This window comes from Quercus robur, chromosome 6 (assembly GCF_932294415.1).
Source record: "Quercus robur chromosome 6, dhQueRobu3.1, whole genome shotgun sequence".
NCBI classification, from domain to species: domain Eukaryota; kingdom Viridiplantae; phylum Streptophyta; class Magnoliopsida; order Fagales; family Fagaceae; genus Quercus; species Quercus robur.
This window is the reverse complement of record NC_065539.1, coordinates 49,954,655-49,970,480: the sequence shown is the minus strand read 5'-3', so window position 1 is coordinate 49,970,480 and position 15,826 is coordinate 49,954,655. Positions and strand designations below refer to the sequence as shown.

The window sequence follows — 15,826 nt, the reverse complement described above, 5'->3', positions numbered from 1 at the left end:
TGAGATGATTATTTATGCCTTTCTCTTAGGATTTTCTAGTCCTTCCCGTCAAAAAAAGTTATACAAGTGTTAAGTACAAGAGATAACTTAATCTTACTCATCACAAACAAAAGCCACAAAGCTCACTTGCTTAGTTGTGCATAGAAATGCTCATCTAAACTACAAGAGATACAAAGTTTAGAAAACTTTATTTCAATGGTCATCCAAGGTAAACAAGTACCAATGTACATAGAACACACACTGTTTTTGTATTTTTTTTATTTTTTTAATTTTTATATTAAAACAAAATAATCAAAACTGAAAACAACAAAAACATGTTAAACAATGCAAAGTATAAAAACTAGACGCAAATGCACAAGGAAGAAGAAGGAGAGAAAGAGATCAATCCATGGAGATAACACCAATGTTTTGACGAAGGAATTCAAAATGTTTGCTGTCAAGAGGTTTGGTGAACAAGTCAGCCTTCTGATCATCGATATGAATAAACTCAAAAGTAAGAATACCATCTTCGACAAGCTCCCTAATGAAGTGATGTCGAATCTCTATATGTTTGGTTCAAGAATGTTAAACTAGATTCTTAGAGATGTTGATGGCACTGGTATTGTCACAATAGATGGTGAGATGCTCTTAACAAATACCATAATCATAGAGGAGTTTTTGCATCCATAGAAGTTGGGTGCAACAGCTACCGGCAACGATGTACTCAGCTTCTACAATGGATAATGAGATGGAGTTTTGCTTTTTGCTCATCCAAGAGACAAGATTGCTACCCACATAAAAACAACCCCTCAATGTACTCTTTCTATCATCAGCATTCCCAGCCCAATCAGCATTAGAATATCCAGCTAAGACATCATTTGTGTCCTTGCTGTACCACACACTGAACTCAGCAGTGGTTTTGACATACTTTATGATTCTTTTTAAAGCAGTTATATGGGATTCTTTGAGATTAGCCTGATATCTAGCACACACTCCAACACTGTAACTAATGTCAAGTCTACTAGTAGTAAGGTAGAGAAGACTACCTATCATGCTTTTATAGAGAGAAGGATCTACACTTTTGCCTAACAAGTCCACAGTGAGTTTAACATTTGGGCTCATAGGGGTTCTAACAGAATAGCAGATTCCAAACCAAATTTTTTCACAAGATTCTTAGCATATTTAGATTGGGATAGGAATATACCTGAATCTTGTTGACGAATCTGCAATCCAAGAAAGTGAGTCAGCTCTCCAATCATGCTCATCTCGAACTCTGCTTGCATGAGTTTTGAGAAGCCATGAGCAAATTCATCCTTAGTTGACCCAAAGATGATATCATCTCTATAGACTTGAGCAACTATCAACTCGCCATCTTCCTTTTTTATGAAGAGAGTCTAATCAGTTTTTCCTCTTGTGAACCCATGTGATACCAAGTATTGAGTGAGTTGATTATACCAAGCTCTAGGGGCTTGCTTTAAGCCATAAAGTGCCTTCTTGAGATACAACACATGATCTGGAAAGTGTGGATCAATAAATCCTTTTGGTTGAGTCACATAGACATCTTCTTTAAGTAGCCCATTCAAGAAAGCAGTCTTTACATCCATCTGGTAAAGTTTGAACTTCAATTGACATGCTAATGCGAGAATTTTGATGGACTCCATACGTACAACTGGGGCAAATGTCTCATCATAGTCTACTCCTTCCATTTGTAAGTATCTTTAAGCTACAAGCCAAGTCTTGTTGCGAATCACATTGCCCTCCTCATCAGTCTTATTACGGAATATCCACTTTGTGCCGATGATGTGCTTGCCCTCCGGTCTAGGTACTAAGGTCCAAACATCATTCCTTTGAAACTGAAGAAATTCATCATGCATTGCTTCGACCCAACTTTCATCCTGAAGAGCTTCCTCAACTTTTGTGGGTTCAACCTGTGACAGATAACAAGAATAAGAAACAAAGTTAGCAACACATTTATCAACTGTCCGTTTCCTTAATGCGAGTTCATTCATATTTCCCACAATAACTTCTGGAGGATGATTTAATTTAATCCTGGTTGAAGGTCCTTTCTCTTCATGAGATTCAGAATTTGGTGAAGCAGGTATATCTGCAGAATCTTCCACAGCATTGGGAGTATCAAGAGCACTTGGAGATGCAGGTTCTTGTTCAATAATTTCTTCAACTTCCTTAGGCTCAAGAGGAAGGATTTCTTTGGAGAATTCCTCAATATCTTTCTCAAAACCGGAATCTGAAGACTCATCAATAACAACATTCACCGTCTCTATTACCTTCATGGTTCTTTTGTTGTATACCCGATAAGCCTTGCTTGTGAAGGAGTAGCCCAGAAATATACCTTCATCACTCCGGGAATCAAACTTTCCCACATTCTCTCTATCCTTGAGGATGAAACAAGTGCTTCCAAAGATTCTAAAATACTTCGCATTAGGCTTTCTTCATTTCTATAACTCATATGGAGTTTTCTTGATACTAGGTCTGAAGTACACTCTATTAACCGTATGACAGGCAGTGTTAACGACTTCTCCTCACAAGTTTCTAGCCACATCCTTGTTGTGTAACATGGCTTTGGCCATCTCCTAAATAACCCTGTTCTTCCTTTCTACTACACCATTCTGCTGAGGAGTAATAGAAGTAGAGAATTCTTGAGATATACATGATCTTGTGCAAAAGGACTCCATATACGAGTTTTCGAATTCTTTACAATGGTCACTTCGAATTCAATCAATCTTCAGACTATTTTCATTCTGCAGTCTTGTGCACAAAACTTTAATGTGCTCAGGAGTATCAGACTTGGATCGTAGAAGAATAACCCAAGTATACCTAATGAAGTCGTCTACCACAACCATGATGTATCTCTTACCACCAAGAGATTCGGTTCTAGTTGGACCCATCAGATCCAGATGTAGAAGCTCCAATGATCTAGATGTAGCTGATGTCTGAGTGTCTAGATGCTTAGCTTTCATCTATTTCCTAAGCTGACATGGTCCACACACTATATTGCTTATTCTACTAAGTTTTGGTATTCCCAAGACTGATTCATGCTTAGATACAGAGAGATGTTTGTAACTAGCATGTCCCATCCGTTGATGCCATAGATATTTGTTTGGCAAACGAATGCTATTGCACACAATATCAGCATCAGGAACCAATCCATAACAGTTGTCTAGAGTGCGAACATCACTTATGAGTTTCTTTCTAGACTCATCCATGACAAGACACTTTCTTTTTTAGAATAGCACCATAAAGTCTTGATTACATATTTGACTTATACTCAACAGGTTCACCCTCAAACCTTCCACATATGGAACATTTAAAATGTCTAGCAGTCCAGGTAGAGAGATGATTCCCTTTCCTTTAATCTGTGACTTGCTCCCATCACCAAAAGTGACATTGCCACCTTTCTTAGACTCGAAAGCCTTGAAGAGAGATCGGTCTCCAATCATGTGTCTTGAGCAACCGCTGTTAAGGTACCACAAACATGTGTCCATCACTTTAAATGCGGACTTCATCATAAAACACACTTTGTGCTTAGATGACAAATCAGTAGGAACAGAGATTTCTCTTATGTGCCTTTTACGAGCTAAACCCTTAATTTTCACTCTTCTTAGACGAACTCCTTTGCACATTTTCATTCTGAGACAGTCTAGTTTTTTCTTAGGCAAACTAAGATCTTTTACAATGGTCATCACAAGTGAATTCAAATAACTTTTGGACTTGTATTTTCTGAAACACTTAAACAAGCAAAGATTAGAAAAACAAGATATATTTGAATTAAAAGATCTTTTCAAGCCGGTTGCAGCCATGACAACAAGGGTCAATGGATCAACACAGCAAAGATTAAACCAAAATCAGAGTGTGCCCGCTCTGATACCACTTGATAGGCCAAAAACGAATTGACCCATTGTGATAAATTAATTGATTAATTAGCCAAGTTTATTAATTAATCAAATTAAAATGCAAAGCGCATGGTAGCATAAACAAATCACCAATAAACTAAATATGCAGTGGAAAATAAATAACACGGTGATTTGTTTACGAATGGAGAAAACCTAACGACAAAAACCCCACCGGTGATTTTCAAGTCACCACTCCCGAAATTCCACTATTATCAAAACAAGCGGTTACAAGTAAAGGAATTCCAGTACCTTATACTAACCTACAATTGAACCCTTATCCCAATACCCAACTGGACTTGTTCTATAGTGACAATTTCCCTTTTGATGCACGGCTCCCAAGTACGTGACTAACCAATGCACGGATCCCAGTATGCGACTTCAATCACCAACTAAAGAAGGTTGCTAGCTGTAAAGTTCTTCAGTTCATCCCAATGATGAAGATCAAGAAGATACTTGGTCACAAAACCCTACGGTGCACATACACAGCAACTTCTTCACAAGAATGATGAACTAGGACAAAACTTTGACTCCGATTACAAATTGCTTGAACAAACTTTGCTCAACACTTGTGCAACTTGTGTACTTTGACAGCCCTTAAAATAATCATTTTATATGTCTAGGGTTAGAAGAAAAGAAGGCCTAAATACATAATCACGGATTAGAGTCAAAACAGAACTTGAATTATGTTTTTCATAAAGCTCGACAAATAGCTATCTGTCGAGGTGCTGTTGAGCCTCGGGGCTGGCTCGATGGATAGCTAGTTGTCAAACTCGCTGTCAAGTTTTAATGAACAGCACTTGTTCAACTTGAATCTTAGACAGACTTGCATATCTTCAACACTTGATCTTGAAACACAATTTCTTGAAGTATTAAACACATCCTAGATCTATCCAAATACAAGTAAAGTGTATTTTGTCAAAGGATTAGCCAATTATATAAAATAGTTACATATGTTCCTAACAATTGAATCACATATGTCCTAATATCTTGATTGAGTGAAACTTTATTTTTCTTTGATGATCTCTTATCTTTAGTTTAATGAATTCTCTACTTATCTTTCATGTCTTCTAGGAGAGCTTTATCAATTAACTTCAAAGCTATAAGATCGACTCCTTCTCAACATGAGATTTAAGCATGCATACTTTGATTTTTCCCACCCTAGGTTCATATTTTAATGGGTTCATGTGAAAAAGAGGCTAAGTGTTTAAAGGCTCAGATGGGCTAGCAATGGATAATGATCATTCTAGGTATTAAGGTATATTCTTGTTTAACCAAAGACGACCTCCTATCCCTAGCAATGCTTGCTTATAAGTACAGTGACTCGAACTCTTTTAATAAATTCATCTTAAAAGAAAAAGTATGAATGCTCTAATGTTGTGAAACAAAAGACTTCAGAGATTTGGATTGAATGCATGGGCTTTTTGAATTTTCTGATGGATTGATTTTCTTTGATTGCCTTTTAAGACCATTTCTCCTTTTATTCAAAGTAATTTAGTAAAAGTGTTTACACGAATCAAATGAAATTTATCCTTTCTCAGTACAACTTGATTGTTCAAACCTTTAAACATCACAATTTAGAAAAAGTTTTGTCCAAGGAATCCTCATGTACCATTTTGAAAAGAAGACTTTAAAGAATCTTGAAATCTTTGAAAGAAAAAAGTGCGCCATTTGAAAAAAGTCACTGGGAAGTCCAATGCCCCTAGTTTAAAGAATTTTTTTTTTTTAAATGACTCAAGAGCCCAATGCCCCTAGTCCAAACACTTTCTCATTTGAAATTTTTCCTTTTTCCTTTTTTTTTTTTTTTGGAAAGATTTGGGAATATTGATTTTTTTTTTGGATTTTTTTTTTTTAAATTATATACATGAACAAAGTACATCAAATGCTGCATGAATTTTTGGAATTCAAAGAAACATAGAAACATGGAATAAACAAGCAAACTTTAATCTTAACATGGGCCACTTGCTTCTTCTTGGTCCATTTAGGATGCTTAAGACTTGGTATGCTTGAACCTTGATTATGATGAAATGTTCTTTGCTTGAAATGGCTTGGGCTTGCACTTGGAAGGCTTAAACCTTGTTTATGATCTTTTGGTATTTGCTTGAAATGGCTTGACCATACATTTGGAAGGCATGCATCTTGTGAGTTTTGGCCTTTGATGTTGATCATGGGTATACACCTTTGATGGGCTCAAGTGTTGGGCTTAGAATGATTCAAGAAACAATTTTTGGTTTTCATACCAAGTAGAGTTCAATCATAGGCTTTTGGGTTTGAGTTCATTTATAGCATACAAGGTTCAAACAATTATGATGGGCTCAAGTGTTGGACTTGGGCTCATCATGGTTCAAACAACGACCAAACGCATGCATAACGCAATGCAATTTACATGGACCAGCCTAAAGGTAGGTTATATGGGTCATTACAACATGGGTAGAAAGTAGGTTAAAGGTTCCCATAAGCTAGGACATCGTACCTCCCAACTTGTGACGCCAGGAATGCCACGTTGGTCCGAACGGTATAGTTTGTCCCTATGAACCACCATGGCATAACCATGATGATCCTTGTCACGGTGGGTGGTAGGTTCACCGCTAGGTATGTGAGTCTCAGGAAGACCACAATCCATGGCTAATACTACCAGGTTTTCAGGCTAGCACACAAATAAAACAAATTTCATTCAAGCAAATGATGCATGACATGCAATATAATGACATATTAGACATATTTTATACAAAAAGCAATAAACAAACAATGACATGGCTGGCCACCATAACTTAATTAACGCTTAACCCTCAATATCCCTAACGGAGTCGCCATTGTGAGAGACTGCGCCTCCAGCCCTTTTTTTTGGATGTTAGGCCAAACCCACGTGAATGGATGAAGTCATGTTTTTGCCTCTCAAAATGGAGATTCAACTGATTTTATTTTCCCCTTTAGATTAAGGATTTTACAATGGAGTCGTCACTTATTTAATTATTGGAATAAATAAGAAAAACAAAATTGAAAAATTCTTCATTTTATTAATTTGATATTGAATTTACATTAATCATAGGAAATTATATGGCTTTGGTCCTAGATACAATCTAAGATAAAGTACATGGCTTTGTTTCCTAACTACAATCTAGAAATTGAAAAATTATAAGGATATGCATTGATCTATCAATCCTTGATCTAAGCTCTATGTTACAAGGTAGGAAGGTGCTAGACACCCACCTTCCCCGATGAAACTGGTCTTCTAGACTATGGTGACTAATATTCATATCACATCATCCAATATGTTATCAATCAATTTGGATGTTGAATTTAATGTGTGTGCATGTGATAAACCTTAATTCAATTTATTAAACATTTTATTTGCATCGAAAAATAAATTCTAGTGAATGTGTGTAGATAGTGATCACTGGCGGCTCCACGTTAGAGTCAAGGTGGTCACAGGACCACCCTGGCCTGGAAAAAAAACCATTATTATATATAAAATTAAAAAAATTTATGATTTTCTTACCTTAAAAAAAATGTGTGACCACCCTAAATTTTTTTTAGGTCCAATATAATTAAACTTTAAACAAAGTTTAGCAACAAACTTGACTATAGATTAAGGCTACAACTCCACTCAATATTTTTTTTTATTGGATATGAATTTTAACAATTCCATAATTAGATTATATATATAATTTTTTTTATTTATATCCTCTATGCTTGCAAGACTTCAAGAAGATTAAAGATAAATAACTTATATCATCAATCAAATGTTTAATTTTCAAGTTTTTGTAGTCTAAAATTATGCACAAAAAATAAGTTTATGGATCAAATAGTAAATAACATCCGATTGACATGAAACTTGACATGTGTTTTAAAAAGATAAAAAAAAACATACAATTCAACGGTTAGATTTTCAAAATATGTATTCATGTTAATTTGTTTAGTGAAAGTTGTAGTCTTAGGCTACATTAAGTTTGTAGTGAAACTTTGGTTCTTTCAACAATATATTGAGCCTTTACCCCAAAAAAAAATCCAAAAAATCCAAAAAAAAAATTTATTTGACTAAAATTTTGAAAGAGATATAGCTTACAACATTGATAATGAGATATAACTATCTTTTTTATTAAATATTGTATAATTTAAATTTCTTGATTATTCTAGATTCAAGGATTTGAAAGAATTATTAAACAAACATCTTTTTCATGTTTTTGATGTGGATTTAAGATCAAAACTAGTGTTATGCATGAACATGTGATGAACAACTAAAAACATGTAAAGAACACATAAGAATATTCAAACATATTTAAAGGAATTTAAATAATTACTATCATGCTTTAATCTTAAATTCACATCATGGCAACATAAAAAAACAAGTCAGGGAAAGAGATTATACTTTCATGCAAGATCCATATGGAGGAGAATGAGACTCTTGGTGGAGGTCCCAAGGGTGGAGGAAAAGAAAAGTTAGGAGAGGGAGAGTGAGTCTCACTCAATACCTTAAGTGTCAAGAAAACCAAGATATGACAAGACTACTCTACTTCACTAAAACTCAAGAGATGAGAAGAGAGAGGGTTTTTGTCTTGGAATGGATGAGAGGGGGGGTTATATAATAATGTTGGAGAAAATATAAATGGAAGGTCATTTAATGAGGGTTAACAAAAAATCATGAACCTAGACCTTATTTTAGCCTTTGGGGAAATCGGGTGCATTAAATTCAGAGATCGGTGGGAGTAAGGAGCAAGCAAAATTCAGTTTTCCTGTAACTACTGTAACAACCTGTAGAGCGAAATTCAAAAAATTATATCGTCCTCAATTTTGATCGGAATTGTCTCATTCTTGCACTCAAATTGAAGCCCCGTATGTCTAGATTCTGGAAAAATTAACTTCATTCACAGATTCAAAATATTCTGAGAGATATCAATGAAATTGTGAGCAGAGGTCATTTGTTAGAAAATAATTTCAGCACAATTAACATTAATAGGTCTCAAATTAGTTTCCAATTAATATTAATAAGCTCCAATCACTCCCATTTCAAAATTAATTAGTTCCAAATTTACCCTAATTAAAATATTATTGCACAAATTACTCATTGAATAATTAATGTTTGACTATCTAATTAATTAAGTGTGTGCAACCTTACCATAAAATATAGTCCTAGCCAATGAATTTTTGACACGTCATTAATCTCAAATTGATTATAATTATAACCAATTGGAATAAATTGTTCATAATCACATATAGTCGAACTCAATTTGTGATAGTGCATCTCGGCCATTAAAACTTAATTTGATGATAACTTTTAATCTGATGGTCCGATTAGGGTTTTTGACCAGTCGATTTGATCGTTACAACATTAAGATCATTTGGTGAAATGATATTAAAGATCTAATGACCAGAATCAAGATGCATATTTCTAAGGTGAAATTATCTTTTTACCCTCCATGTGAGGTTAAATGCGAGTTGCAAAATAGAGTGTCAACATTATGATGTGCCGGGAGTTGATCCTAAGTTTATTTTCCATCAATTGAATGTGAATCCTGGTCCAGTACCGAGGAAGCAGCCACCTCGATGCTCTTCAAAGGGGCATCCTGAGGCAGTCAAGGAAGAAGTAAATAAACTTAAACAGACGGGGGCGATCAAAGAGGTCTTCTATCCCAAGTGGTTAGCTAATACCGTAGTGGTTAGGAAGAAGAGCGGGAAGTGGTGTGTGTGTGTAGATTACGCTGACCTAAATAAAGTCTGTCCAAAAGATCCTTTCCTTGTTCCTCGGATTAACCAATTGGTGGATGCGACAGTTGGACACCCTTGGATGAGCTTCTTGGATACTTTTCAAGGGTAATACCAGATACCCTTGGCGTTGTTCGACCAAGAAAAGACTACTTTCCGAGCTCCCATAGGCAATTATCATTATCAGGTAATGCCCTTTGGTTTAAAGAATGCTGGGTCCACATGCCAAAGAATGGTAACACGAATGTTGGAAACATAGATTGGAAGAAATGTGGAGGCGTACATCGATGATATAGTGGTAAAAAGTAAACAAACTTCGAACCATTTGGGGGATTTGCAAGAAGTATTTTCGGTGCTCAGGAGACATAGTTTGCGTCTGAATGCATCAAAATGTTCTTTTGGTGTCAGCTCGGGAAAATTCTTGGGTTACATGGTCATGCACCGAGGAATAGAAGTGAACCCTAACCAGATAAAGGCTATTAAATATTTGCACCATCCTCAGAATCCCAAAGAATTGCAAAAGCTAACAGTGATGATGACTGCTTTGAATAGGTTCATTTCTCAGTCGGCAAATCGATGTAGACCATTCTTCCAGCTCCTTCACAAGTGGAAGAATTTTGAATGGACCGAAGAATATGTAGCGACCTTTGAAGAGTTGAAGCATTATCTATCATGCCCACCTATCTTGTCTCGACCCAAGAGAGAGGAGGTACTATATGTGTACATTGCAGTTACAGATCATGCAGTAAGCTTAGTCTTGGTTAGAATGGAGAATGGAATTAAGAAACCCGTATACTATGTAAGTAAGTCCTTACAGGAAGTCGAGACCCGTTACTTACCCTTGGAGAAGGTAGTGCTGGCCATCATACACGCCACGAGGAAGCTCCCTCATTATTTCCAGGTCCACACTGTATTGGTGCTCACACAACTCCTTTTGCAAGCGTTACTACGGAAATCAGACTACACAAAAAAGATTGCAAAATGGGGAACCATGCTTAGGGCTTTGGATGTTAAATATATGCCCCGTACCGCCATAAAGGGATAGGTATTAGCAGACTTCATCACAAAATTCACCAAGGACGTCAGCGAGATTAAAGGGTTAGGACTATGCACTTTGGTGATTTTTGCCCCCCCCCCCTCCTTCAACCTGGAAGGTGTATACGGATGGAGCGGTAAACCAAAGAGGTTCTGGAGTTGGAATTGTACTAGTGACTCCCGAGAAGTTTGTGGTGGAGAAGTCTTTGCGGTTGGGTTTCCCAACTACGAACAATGAAGCTAAGTACGAGACACTACTAGCTAGGATTGCGATGGTTGGCAAACTAGGAGGGGAAGTCCTAGAAATATATTTGGACTCCCGCTTGGTCGTCGGGCAAATCAATAGAGAGTTTGAGGCTAGGGATCAAAGAATGTAGGGGTACCTCCTCAAAGTTAAGCGTGCCCCATCTAGTTTTAAAAGTTTTATCCTAAGGCAAAATCCCAAGAGGACAGAACTCCCATGGAGATTCGTTGGCTATGTTGGCTACTTCTTTGGGGTCGAGACTACCCCGAGTTATAACGGTGGAAGATCTAATAGCTCCCAACTGTGATAACCAACCATTTGTTTAAGTAAATAGTATACAGGCAGGTCTGAGCTAGATGGATCTTGTGATATTTTTTTTAAAGGAAGGGTTACTGCCCGAAGAAAAAACTGAAGTTGAGAAGGTACGGAAGAAGGCCCCTCAGTATTGGCTTTCTAAGGGGCAAAAGTTGTATAAACGCTCCCATTTGGGCCCGTATTTATTATGCATTCATCTAGTCACCATGGAACCATTGTTGGAGGAATTGCATAAAGGTATCTATGGGAGTCACACTGGGGGAATGTCTTTATCCTATAGAGCTCTCACCCAGAGGTATTAGTGGTTGAGTATGCAGAAGGCTGCACAAGAATACGTTCGTAAGTGTGATCAATGTCAAAGATACACTCGTAATATCCATCAACCAGGAGGGGTTTTAAATCCACTTACCAGTCCATGGCCCTTTGCCCAATGGAGGTTGGACATAGTTGGACCTTTCTTAAGGGTTAGAGGAAACCGAAGGTGGCTCTTAGTTGGAACTAATTATTTTACAAAGTGGGTGGAAGCTAAGCCTTTGTCCAACATTAGAAATGTAGAAGCGAAAAGGTTTGTTTGGAGGAACATTGTTACCAGATTTGGAGTTCCTCATACCTTGATCTTGGATAATGGACTCCAATTTGATAGCAAAGCCCTCAGAAGGTATTGTGGGGAGCTCAGTATCACAAACATATTTTCTACTCCGGTTGGTCAGGCTGAAGCAATTAACAAGACCATAGTGCCAAGATTTAAAAAAAAAAAAAAAAAAAAAGGCTAGATGATGTAAAAGGAAAATGGGTGGATGAACTACCGCATGTGTTATGGACATATCATACCACACCCTGAAGGTCAACAGCAGAGACTCTTTTTTCAATGACTTATGGATCTGAAGTAGTTACACCTCTTGAAGTAGGTTTCCTAACCTTGAGAACTGAGAGGCTTAATGTGGAGGAGAATGATCGTTTACTTTCTGCAAGTTTAGAATTAATTGATGAAAGAAGAGAAGTGGCCATGGTCAGAATGGCATATTACCAACAAAAACTCAAGCAGAGGTATGATAAGAGAGTTAAGGCAAGGCCATTGGCGCCAGGAGATCTAGTTTTAAGAAAACTTATGGGAATAGCAAGGAATTCTTCATGGGGAAAACTAGGTCCAAATTGGGAAGGTTCGTACAGGATAACTTTGGTAGGAGGAATTGGGGCTTATTACTTGGAAGATTTGGATGAAAACGTAGTTCCTCACCCGTGGTATGTAAATAATCTACGTAGGTATTATTATTAATGATATGGATTTTTTTGTTCATTTCTCTTCCATTTACTTACTGTTGTAGTTGCAAGTTAAATCATAATGACTTATAGCTAATTACTAAGTGTTAAACAGAACCTTGGTCTTGTTCAACTCCTCGGGTCACAAGCCTTGGGTAAATTAACCCTTATGTGAAACTGTTTAAGTGTTAAACAGAACCTCAGTCTTGTTCGATTCCTCAGGTCGCAAGCCTTGGGTAAATTAACCCTTGCGTGAAATTGTCTAAGTGTTAAACAGAATCTCGCTCTTATTCGACTCCTCAGGTCACAAGTCTTGGGTAAATTAACCCTTATATGAAATTTTTTAGTGTTAAACAGAACCTTGGTCTTGTTCGACTCCTTAGGTCACAGGCCTTAGGTAAATTAATTATTGCGTGAAACTAGTTAAGTGTTAGATAGAACCACGGTCTTGTTCGACTCCTCAAGTCACAAGCTTTGAATAAATTAACCCTTACACAAAATATGCTAAGTATTGAACAAAGCTACGGTCTTGAATGACTCCTTGGGTCACAAGACTTGGTTAAGTTACTCTTTATTGGAAGGTTATTGTGTATGATTCCGCTAGTTTTAAGGCCTTGGGTAAGTTAGTGTTAGTGAAACATAATTCAAATACAACTGAAAGTAAGGCAAAAGTAAATCTAATTTGATTTGCAATATGACATGCTATATGCTTTCATCTACTAAGCTATCTACTTTCATCTATGAAGAATGGATATTGATGGTGAAAATAAAGAATTGATGATTAATGAAAGTTAAGAATGCCAGCAAAACTTGCATGTGTTTCCATTCAAAGGTTGGAGTTACAAAAATACATGTCTTTCTAGAGCCCATTACCCTACAAAATTACCCTAAGTGCTAAAAACAGAAGAACTTATTTAGTTACATCTTTTGCCTTCTCTTTCTTCTTCTTCTTTTGCTGCTCTTTCTCCTTCTCGAAGGAAGAGACAGAAGTTGAAGTCATAATAGGCTTGGGCACTGAGGAGGTGGAGCTTGGATTGGGAGGAATAGGGGTAGAACTAAGAGCAATACGGAGTGCTTGAGGATAATAAACCTTATCTGCCTCCCTTAATTCGGAATCCACATTCACTCCTGCGGCATTCAAAGCTTCGCCCCAGACTTCAAAACAGAAGGCCCAAGCAACGTCCCGAAGTTACGGTCAAGCTCTGAGCGGTCTTGGTCATGCCAGCATCATAGGCGACCTGCTCAGCCCTTGCTTTCTCAGCATCCTTCCCTTCAAGCTGCTTCTGCTATTACTTAGTCTTTTCTATTGCCAAGGCTAACTGAGTCTTAGCTTTTTTCAGAGAAAGCCGTGCCTCCTTAGCTTATTTCTCGCGAATCCTACCAAAGTTGATTCAATGTTTTTGCGTACATTTTCCACCTCGGCTAGGTGAACTAGGGCTTCTTTATGTCCTCTCAGAATCGGCATGGGCCTTCTCGGATTGCTCCAATTTGGTTTCTGCCTCACGGGTTTTGGACAGAGCGTGGTCCACCCATTCTTCAGCAACGAAGGATGCCTGCACCGCCTACAAAAACATATATGTTATGTGTGGCTAAAAGTTTGATATATGGAGAGAAATGGTTAAAGGCATACCTTAGCAAGGTCCTTCTTGAGTGATAGAAACACTTCGCGCTTTTGCAATGACTGGAGCTCATGCATGTCTTCAGGAAGCAAGAGGGCCTTCTCTAGACATTCAGATAGTATCCCTGGTCTGCTCATCTAGGGATCCCTAAAGGAGGAATCATCCATAACTGGATCCCCTAAACTTAGTACAAAAGCTGGATTCCATTTAGAGGCCTTAAAGCGCGGCTCTCCCTCGGCACCTTTAGCGGACCCAGAAGAGGTACTCTTTTTCTGTTGAGCCCTAATGACTCTAGACTCTTTAATAGGTGGCTATTGCGTTGGGAGGGTTATTTCCCCCTCCTCAGCACTCTCAGATGCTTTGCCCCTTTTTCTCTTCTTTTCGAGAGCATCATCGGAAGAGGCACGAGTGGGAGTAAGAGTTGGTGGCTGAGGCACTATAGGAATCGTGAGAGCATTACCCCCAGCATGTGCGGTGAGCAATGCTAGTAAGTTCGGGGTCTTCTCTTCTAGGACCATAGCTTCTGGGATATTGGTTACTTCTTGACTGGTACTGACGAGAGCAATGGCTAGACAATGATAAGAAGGGGCTAGGAGATCTTCGGGATCTTCCTGATAAAAGACTTCGAAGTCTTTATCTAAGTCTTCTTTGGTAGGTTTAGGCACGCATTCTTCTTGCTTGTCATCAGAGGAGATGGGTTGTTCTTGGGAATAGAGAAACTTGGCTGCAAGTGAGGTTGGCAATTACGCGTCTTAGGTGCCAGACGGAGGAGGTTATGTTAAAAATCCAGGAACGACCACGTCAATCAGCGCTAGCCTTAAGTCTTTTGCTTTAATCACGTGCTTAGGATTTTGGAAGCACTTAGAAATGGGCTTGAATTTGAGGATCACATGCACCGTCCGGAGTTGCCCGTCTCTGTGGATAAAGATCTCTGACTGAAGGATTCGATTGGGATCTATAAAGTTTACCATGCTTTTGGTTGAGGCAATGTGAAATTCGTCTGCAAGTAAACAGAAACTGTAAATTATAAAGTGGTTTATTTTTCTTTACCAAAAAAAAAAAAGGGAATAGGAGGAAAAGGATGTCCTAAGTTAGTCTAAAGTCTGCGAGAACCTTACCTGGTTCCCCATCTTGGGTAGGACAGTGCAACCCATCATGCCAGTCACCCGAGACAATGAGGAAGTCTTCATCCATGCCCTTGTTCGACTTAGGTATATAAGAGATTAGCCTAACAAAGGGAACCCTACATTTGAAGTAGTAACCTCAAGTCTTTTGCCAGACGGAGGAGGTTGTGTTAAAAATCCAAGAACAGCCACGTCAATCAGTGCTAACCTCAAGTAGGGAACCCTACATTTGAAGTAGTAACCAGTGTCTTTTCCCTTTTGGCAATTGTATACCTAGTTTACGTCATTCCCCGTGAGGTTAATCCCCATCTTTTTGTTTATCATATCCACACTACTAAGGATCCTAAAAAGGTTGGGAGAGCATTGGGTACGGGATAACCTATAATTAATAAGGAAATTCGTAGTCACCTTACCCATGGGAATTTCCATCCCACCTTCTATAAAGGCGATTATTGAAATAACTACCGAACCAGGTGGTCTGTTTATGACTAACCATTCGCCTAGTTCAATGTTAAATTTCAACATTGTCGGAATCCTATACCTAGCCCTAAAGGTGGCCATGCCTTCAGGAGTGTCAACTAGCCTAGCGAATCTACCCATGGATCCCTATAAGTTTAAAATATAAAAAAAGATAGCGAA

At 37.9% G+C, this 15,826-nt stretch overlaps 1 protein-coding gene across 1 annotated transcript; it reads right to left on the bottom strand.

Annotated features, from left to right (window-relative positions):
• Positions 1–627: 627 nt before the first annotated feature.
• LOC126690330 (secreted RxLR effector protein 161-like) lies at positions 628–1,685 on the bottom strand. The gene is made up of 3 exons (XM_050385438.1): positions 1,647–1,685; positions 1,184–1,355; positions 628–1,064 (listed from the first exon to the last, which is right to left on the bottom strand). Exons 1-3 carry the CDS (start codon positions 1,683–1,685, stop codon positions 628–630), a joined length of 648 nt encoding a protein of 215 aa, XP_050241395.1.
• Positions 1,686–15,826: the final 14,141 nt, after the last annotated feature.